At 56.0% G+C, this 8,901-nt stretch overlaps 1 protein-coding gene across 8 annotated transcripts in view; it reads right to left on the bottom strand.

Moving 5' to 3' along the window:
* Nucleotides 1-230: 230 nt before the first annotated feature.
* Nucleotides 231-8,901, bottom strand: part of Dusp22 (dual specificity phosphatase 22) — a 49,139-nt gene continuing 40,468 nt past the window's right edge. For 3 of the 8 annotated variants that reach the window (XM_004847801.3, XM_087181703.1, XM_087181707.1), the window contains 3 exons: nt 5,762-5,836; nt 3,431-3,602; nt 1,461-2,696 (listed from right to left, as the gene is read on the bottom strand). In XM_004847801.3, coding sequence (XP_004847858.1) covers nt 2,517-2,696; nt 3,431-3,602; nt 5,762-5,836 — 427 coding nt within the window. In that variant the 3' untranslated portion in view covers nt 1,461-2,516. Of the gene's footprint in view, nt 757-1,460; nt 2,697-3,430; nt 3,603-5,761; nt 5,837-8,901 lie in introns of those variants that run through there. The other 5 variants (XM_087181705.1, XM_087181706.1, XM_087181708.1 and 2 more) reach the window with 2 other exon arrangements.

The following is an 8,901-nucleotide window of genomic DNA, read 5'->3' as shown; positions in this document are numbered from 1 at the left end:
AGGGGATGGAACCTGGGCACCTGAGTATCTCGGGGTGCACTCTCAGGGTCAAGAACCAGGGTTTTTGGTCATGGAGACATTAATTTGCCCTTCCTAGGGTGCTCTGCCCTACCTTAGGGAGGAAAATGCCGACCGAGACCAACAGCAGGTTGCGTCCTGCTCTGTGTCAGCCCCAGAAACGCCCGAGGCCCTCACACCCCAGCTAAGGAAGAACACACTGCACGCAATGCTGAGCTTCACGGGTTACGTGGCCCTTTATTCACAAAACTGCGTAGCTCTTGGTGAGCTCCACCGTGGAGACCCTCAGCCGCGGGGAAACACCCCGAGTCTTTCCCAGCCCGGGGATTTGGGAGCACGAGGGCCGAGTTCACACACACTGTCCCCAGGTGCTGGCTTCCTCCTTGGGCACTGCTCATGGGCAGCAGTCAAGATCACTAAACAGTGCCCACACACGGCAGCAAGGCTCTGGCAGGCATCAAGGTCAGGTTCAAGAAACAGCACAGCTAGAATTAAGGTAAAAGTGTTTTCTCTTGCTAAAGAATCCCCACAGCTCACAACGGATTACACCATGATTACATATGGACTCCACGTAAGATGAAAAACAAACAGTTTACAAATCACTGCTGGGTACTTAAAAATAAACTCTAGGTGGCTTTTCATTTGGCAGCACCAGCCTAAACTTTGCAATGTTTCACAAACTTCAGGTATGTTACAGTCTTCTGAGAAAGGGCCAGTACTTCAGAATTCCCGGGGTGGCTGCGGAAAAAGAACATTACTGGCAACTGGTATTAAAACATTTCCAAACCTGCAGGAGTACATCAGGTCATGCGCAGACGATGCCCACAGTTAAGCGCTTACTCTAATGTTTTTCTTTTCCTCTTTTTTGCTCTACTGGGGATTAAACCCAGGGCCTGCTGCATGCCAGGCAAATACTTGACTGAGTTATACCAGTAGCCCTCTGTTGGTACATCTACATCTCTTTTTGGTTTAAGGAAAGGTGAAATGTATGGGCAGTTCTTTCAGCTAACGGTGCGTGTGTCCGTGGCCACATTCCCGGCCTCGTGCCCTGGGGCCATACGTGTGCACAGGAGGCCACCTGGTTTCCCTGTCCCCAGAGCTCACCTTTGACACACCTTCCCCACGAATGGGAAAGCCGCCCTGCTCATTCAGAGCCTTTTCTTATGGCGGAATTTGGAGAAACTGGGCTGTGACACCTTCTTAGGGAGGAGGAGAGCTCTGTGTGCTTGAGAAACTCCCACGGCAGATCAAGGACTCTGGGGCCCACACTGCCGTGCAGATGCGCTCTGGCTCCGTGGGAGTGCACCCACCAAAAATACTGCAGGAGCCCGCTTCCGGAATGTGAAGCAGCTTGAGGCCACTGACACCTTGCCCTTTGCTTTCAGAAGCAATCATGACCAAACATTTTCAAGTCTGAGGCAGTGGACCAGAATAACCAAAAACACCTTTTCAGAAGACATTTAATGAGGTAGCTGAGATCGAAGACCAAATCCACAGCATACATCAAGGAGCTTAATAAGTGTTTAGGCATTTTTAAATGCAATGGCTACGGTGCCTAATAAATGCTCTTTCTTCCCAATTCCTGCAGGTGCATGCAAACCTTAAGAAGGGGCCCTTGGAAAGGGAGAACAGTGAGAGGGTGGAGTGCATGAAGCAAGCGGGAGGAGGGGAGAGGAAGGGCCTCTGACGCAGGAAACCTTTGGCCGAAGAACCTCAAGTGCAGCCTGAACACCACGCAGACCTCAGGGCGCATCAGGCTGACAGGCAGCAGGGAACCCAGGACCTGCGGTGCCCACGCCCAGCCTGAGCCAGGGCTCCCTCCAGGGGCTTTCCCTGCCCAACACACACACTTCTGGGACCCCTGGAACAGCCTCCGAGAGAAGGAGCTGGACCTCGCCTTCCCCACTGCACCTCCGAAGGTTCTGGGAGAGCCTGGCGCCGTCGGCGGCTCATCCCCGGTTCCCCTTGCTCACATGCACAGGAGGCTCCTGCCGGCAGCTTCTCAGAGGCCATGTACAAGTGCCTTCCATGTGGAGTCAGAGGAGGAAGGAGTGGCCAAACCAAGCCGGGCAGCTCCAATTTGATGACTTCCGGCCATATGAACATCCAGCATCACACACACGCTCTCGTGATACACACACAAAGGCACACAGCCTCACCCGGGCTGCACACACACAGACTCACACTGTGCATCCACACGCACCCACTGTGGCTCACACACATGTGCACACACACCCGGCAGTGTGTGGCAGCCCGGTAGCTTGGTAGCATCCCAGGGCAGTGAGCTCACGGGAGGCGAGGTCAGGGCGCAGGTAGGCAGAGCAGAGGGGCTCGGGGCAGGGCTGGGCAGGGTCCGGGAGGAGCCCTGAGCAGTCCACCTCGCCCAGGCTGCCTCCCTCAGTCCAGGGGCACCAGGCAGCAGACCAGCAAACCATCATGCAGATGGTGCAGGCCATGGAAGACAAGTGGCGGGGAGGAAGGGAGCAGATCCCTCTGCCTTAGGTCTCCGTGCTGTAGTTGTAGGCCAGAGGAGGCAGGGCCGAGAAGCTGCTCCACCGCCTAGAGCCAGGCTGCGGGTCCACTCGCCCTTGCTCTTTATATTTACCCAGAATGCTTTTGGCTTCTTCGGCATCCTGCAAAGGGTTCTCTCCATATTCTTCCTTCAGCCACTGCCGGTACTGGAGAAATTGGGAACAGATCCAAATGGCACAAATAAACACCTGCATTCAGCTACTGACTGGTACAGAAGTCGCCACATGTGAGAAGAACCTCAGAGGGCCGGGGCCTACACAGCAGGGTGGGTGACATCCCAGTGCCAAGCAGAAGGGCTGCCCCTCCCAGCCCGGGGGTATGACAGTCAGACCGAGGCGTCTGCCTGGCAGACCCGGGGCAGTCACTGTCTGCAGCTAAGGGTTCCATGACAAACAGGAGAAAAAAGTGTCCTCCTGCTGTTCCTCTGCGTGTGGCAGCTGAGGTTAGACAGAAGGACCTCTGAGGAAGACATGGAGAGAGGAGTTTGTGATGCTGGACTCTGGGGAAGAGGAAGAGACTGTTCTCCTCCAAAGAGAAATCTCAGCTTTGTGTTTGCAGGACTAGTGTTGGAGAACATCATGCCACCATTACCTCATTGATGATTCCCTTAAAAGCTTAAAGATTAAAATGAGTTAAAAGCAAAATTTTAAAAAAGTAAGCCATGATGAGGAAATGGCACTTCACCCATAGGAGAGATGAGCTGCCGTGAGTGCAGGCATGAGGAAAGTAACAGAGGGAGGGTCCTGGGGCACAGCTGAGGCCTAGGAACTGGGGACGTCTGCAGGCTGTAGAGCACCCTGTGTCCCCTGGGCCCTTCAGTTCACGCAGAGGGTACTGGAGCAGCTGCCCGAGCCTGCAGAGTGGCCCCAGGATGGCTCACCTGTTGGACCTCGTGCTTCTCAAACTCCTGCAGCTGCCTCTGGAAGCCCAGGTTGGGGTTGGCACAGGATCTGCCAGCACGCACCGTGTGCAGGGCGTCCTCCCAACCGAAGTCGGTCACAGTCATGATGTACGCGATCACCAGCGTCACACTCCTGGAGACCCCGGCCAGGCTGCAGGCAGGGCACATGGACAAGGGTAGACTGGTCTGGGCTGTGGGTCTGGGCCTCAGCCCACTGCAGCGGGGGATCTGCGGGGCTCACGACAGAGCCCTCCTGCCTGGGCCTGCTCACGGACTCAGGTGAGTGTGCTTTCAGCAGCTGCTGCAGGCAGCCAGCCTCCCTGCGCCCAGGACACCAGAGTCGCAGGCACCCCTTCGGTGGCTCAGCCTCATCTTCCACGGGACAGGGCTCCAGACACTCCTGCTTTATGATTCTCTACTGCTCCTGAGCCTCCCTTAGACATTTCCCTTTTCCTTGGACAAAACTAACCAAGGGGACCTGAGGCTTTCAAGATCTATGCAACAAATCCACTTATAACCTGCATTAATTTAGAATGTTCTCCATCTTTTAGAGGTCCGGTTTTCTTAGCCGCTGCATCTGAGGGTAAATCTATGATTTTAAAAGCCCACAAAATCCAGGAGGCCTCGCCAAATCATACTTCTGCGTCCTTTCCACAGAGCTGCAGAGTTGCAGAGCAGCAACACCGATGCTCAGAGCCCGGTCGTGTGTGGGCGATGACGGTTAGGTGTCACCAGCAGGCTGAGTTCCAGACCGATTTTAAACGTGTTTGCAAACTGAAACAGTCATAGAGGGGCTGTGCTTCGTCCGACTCAGTGTTCTGGCAATGGCTGAAGACGGGAAAGTTTAGCAAATGTCTCATTCTTAGGAAAGCCTGACATCCAGATGAGACATAAATTGCTAGAACATTAGGCCTATGCCTATTCCAATATAAATAATAACAATAACCCTACTGCCAGGGAGGGGCTCTTTACTAGGGCTTTGTATCAGAAACTCCAAGAGACTTACAAAAATACAGCCCCTTGGGCTCCAACCCTAGAGATCTGAATTACCAGGAGCCTGGAGAAGCCCCCAGATTGGAGTTTCAGAAAATCCTTTTATGCCCCTATGGTGCTTTAGTGCCAAATATAACCGTATGTTAAAAAGTGTTTGTATTTATTGTACTTCTTATTTTTTAAAAAAGTGAAATGAAAAAATCACACCCATCCAGAGCTGTGTAAATCTTCTCAGCTCTCTCACAGCCGGTGAAATGCCTCATGCCGCCCTCTGCCTTGGGGTACTGGCCCTCAGAACACACTGTGCCCTTCCTAAGTGGCTTCTCTGGCCAGTCAGCATGCGTGGGTTCTGGCTGCCCCGGCAGGGCTGCCACCAACCTTAGCAGTGGCACTCCTAGGAATCGGCGCTTTAGGCTTTCAGACAGCTTGTGCTGCAAGGGCGGCTTCAGGAGGCCAAGATTGCTATGCTTTCTGTTGATTATGGTCACACCTCATGCAAGACAGCGAGGGCATGAGTCCCAAGGACACTTTAGCAGAGCCTGACACCAGAATGCTGGCTCCTGGATCCCCGGACAAATTGGCTGAGTTACTGAGTGATAACTGGCAGTGTCAAAGGAGGGCCAGTGTGTGCTGGAAACTGTTCATGTGCCAGGTAGCTATTTGCCAAGAGCTTTATATTCAGTGTGCTTGAGCCGCTTTCTCCTCAGTGTGTGTGTGTGTGTGTGTGTGTGTGTGCGCGCGCGCAACTGTCCTCAATATCCATGGGACACTGGTTTCAGGACCCACTGCAGATAACAAAATCCGTGCACGCTCAAGTCCCTCCCTTAGGTGGAACGGTGTGGTATCCCATAGATCCTATGCAATTTTCCCACATGCAAAACATCTCTAGGTTGCTTATAATACCTACACAATGTCAGTGCTGTGTGGAGCTGTCACACCACACTGCTTGGGGAATCGTGGCAAGGAAAAAAGTCTGCACATGTTCAGTGCAGACGCAAGTGTTTTTTTCGAAATATATGTGATCCATGGCTGGTAGAATCCATGGGTTCAAAACCCACAGATAGGAAGTGTCCAGTAGCCTCGACTATCCCAGTAGAAATCCTAACACAGAGTGAAATAACAAACCACAAAACCAAAACCAAAAGCAAAGCTAGCTGGGGTCTCTTTCCATGAAAGTAAGTGATGACCAACACCCGTCAGGAAAGAAATGGAATATGAGAGACTGAGCGTTTAGAGGGAACTGTCAGGAGACGGCAGAGTCAATCACACACAGGAAACGCTCGTGCGAATCCCGGGGACCGGCACAGACACACGTACCAGTGCACAAGACAGCCTTCGCCCCGCAGCCGGCACTCGTGGATGAACTCAATACTCTCTTTGAAGTGTCTTGTCCTAGGCACAAACACGAGACAGAGGGAGGGTCTCTGTTATCAGCATCCGCCTGAGGGCCCGAGGCCTTCAAAGCCCAGTCACTCTGCCCAGGCCCAGGGCTGCAGGCTGAGGTCAGGGACACTGCCCGACTGTCTGGAAGGTTCTAGAACTGCTCTGTGGCACCCCTGGAGCTCAGGTTGCCCCTGACTGGGGGTGGCGGCTCCTCCTCAGCTCACCATGTTCAGGGGAGTCAGCCCAGTGGGCTCCCAGAGTCTGACAAGGTGGCTCCCTTGGACACCCTGAGAGGCCTGACAGCGGCCCTCGTAGCCCCCTGGACATGGGGGTCTTGTCTGCACATCACTGGAAAGCAGTGGGGAGTGGGAATTCCAGCTCCAAAGCCACTCGGTGGGGGCTGGGACAGGCGACTCAGAAAGCAGGGATGCTGCCCTTGGTGGGCGAGGGACATGCGCTGACGGACCGGGCCGGGCAACTCTGAAGGCCTAAATGACAACGGGAGTGCTCATCCTCCCCTCCGCCCCCTCACACCACCCTCTCTCTCGTCACTCAGTCAGCCCCTGACTGTCTGGGACACCCGCCTGGAGGCCTTGCTCACAGGCACACGTGCTCCTCGCAGGGTAGCTTTTTAGGGGACGAGGTCAGATGCCAGGTCACCTAGAGGCAGCCGGGCAGAGCCTGAGCCCCACTGTGCCGAGTCCTGGCCAGCACGTGTGCCCCGTGCCACACACCAGCCCTCTGGGCTGACTGTGGGGTAAGTGCAGGCACCCGGGGGCACACAAAGCACCTGCTCTTCCTGCATGTTCTACCTTCCCTGGCTTCTGAGGCAGCACAGGGCAAATGCTGTCCGTGAGCTAAAGGCAACTTCCCTTCCAACACGGGTTGAGCCTGACCACTTGCCAGGGTCTGTAAGAGCTGCAGGACAGTCTATGGTGACTAAGACGCCATTCCCGACTGCAGAGAGGCAGCAAGTGAGATGAACAAGAAGGGGAAGCTCATGTGTGGTCCAGCAAAGTCGCCAGCTGTCGACTGCAGCAGAAACTCAACAGCCTCACCACAGGACTCAGTAGATTGGTACAGACAGGAGGTGGAGGAAAATTTAAATGTGCACGAATGCATGTGCAGCCTAACACTCCTGCTCTGTCAAAACCTGCAGTGTCCAAGGTGGGAAGTCCAAACAGAACAGCCCGGAGACTCCAGGTTCCTACCTGCAGTTGCTAAGTGGCACGGCACTGCAAGATCAGATTCCAGCTCAGGGACCAGAGCTCCCAGGTGTAAACTGAGACAGTGGCTTGGAGAACTGCAGCATGCGCTTGCACACCAGCTTGGTACACAGCAGGCAAGACAGCATTCTTGCTGCATCATCTGGAAATCTTAAGTGTCAGGGCTGAGGCTTGAGCAGCCTGTGGCAGCCAGACAGGGGAGCCGAGCACTCGGAGAGTGGAGGTGGGTACTGGGGAGATGGTGTGGGTGGAGGCCATCCCATCTGAGGGTGGTGAGCAGCAGGTCCGGCAGGCACTGCCAGCCCTGCAGCAAGCCCAGCCACCTGTGCTGGTAGCACTGGAACTGCAGTGAGACTCGGTCACAGCAGCAAAAGGTCAGGGTCTCAGGAATAAACTGTCTCTCCCACGAGGACTGGGGGAGGCGGAGTGAGGTGGTGGGGCTTCTGGGGACGTCTTCCCCTCCCATGGGGGGAGATCTGCCTCTGCAGATCTTGCCAGGGATCCACAAACACCGTGCTCAGGGGAGCAGCAGCTGCCGTGGCCACAGTGCCAACCCCAGCAGAAGGGCTGGACGGGAGAGGCCGGGCTCTGGATGCCAGGGCCTGCTCCCAGGCCTCGCCACACCAGAAGTCTCTATGGGTGAGGATGCTGCCAGCCTGGCTTCCTATTATAGCCAAATGTGCACCACGTGATATCAGCCCCTCACTCAGCAGCTCACCACCCAAGCCGCTCGCTCGTGGTGCAGACCAGGTGCCCGGCTGCTCCCTGCTCCTGCTGAGTAGTGCAGCCCAGTCACTCATTCTACACGACAGGCGGGCAGGAGGAGGAGCGTCGGACAGGCTGAGCAGACTCCAGGGTGCCCTGCACCAGCGGGCCACAGGGGATGGCCGGTGACCCCCGGGCCCCCAGGGGCCTCCCCCGGCCGAAGCCTGCTCTGTGAGTCTCTTTCTGGTCAGTGAGTTTGGGTCAGCAAGTACAGGTGTGGAAGCGTGGCAGCCAGAAAGGCAAAACCAGACCTGGAAATGAAAGCCCACCGCCCAGGGGATGAGCAGGTCCCAGAGTGCCCCGACCGGGCTGCAGACCACACAGGGATGCGGACCTCCCGGTGGGCCTGCTCGGTCTCAGGGCTCCGCTGGCTCTCTGGGCCCATGGAGGCCTTCCACGGCTGCGGCCTCCCACTGGCACTGTGGAGTATGAGCCAGTTCTCATGTCTGCTTTCCACACCTGTGCACCACAACCACACACAGTGGAGCCTGCACCGCAGGGTTGAACCCAGCTTCAAGAGTCCGCCTTGCCGTAGCTCAGAACAAGGTGTCAGGCGACAGTCACCCCTCTCCCAGGCCCAGCGTGGGTCTGTGCAGAGGCCCTGGGGCTCGGCTCGGGCAGCGGAGTCCCCACCCTGGCCCTGCTGGCTCCTCCCTCCAAGGGCTGCTGTCACAAAAGTTAAGTCAGGACAATCTGCTGGACACGGCTCCGTCCAGTGGTGTGTCCGGGCAAGAGCCACGGAGCCTCAGGGCCGGAGCCAAGACAGGGCCCCTCGCCGTCATGCAGTGATGCCGGCCAGAGGGCCACGGGGCTCTGTGGTGACACCTGACTCATGCACACCAGCAGGCACCAGGCCAGGCCAGGAAGGCATTCCTAGAAATGACTTTTCCAAGAAAATCCAGGGCCGGCCAGCTCCTCACTGCTCTGGGGTAGAGCGGCATGCTGCAGGGGGAGTGTGTGGGGGTTATTTCCAGGGAAGCCAATGACATAAGCTGAGCCCTCGGCCTTGAACGCCTCCTCCACAGTGGGAAATACCCAAGGCCAGGCTCTCCTATTGCTCAACTCCAGTTTGAAGCAGAAGCA

Source organism: Heterocephalus glaber, unplaced genomic scaffold (genome assembly GCF_053883595.1).
Source record: "Heterocephalus glaber isolate CG9 unplaced genomic scaffold, H.glaber_assembly_v1.0 deba00001472, whole genome shotgun sequence".
Classification (NCBI taxonomy): Eukaryota; Metazoa; Chordata; class Mammalia; order Rodentia; family Bathyergidae; genus Heterocephalus; species Heterocephalus glaber.
This window is presented reverse-complemented; position numbering and strand designations above follow the sequence as displayed.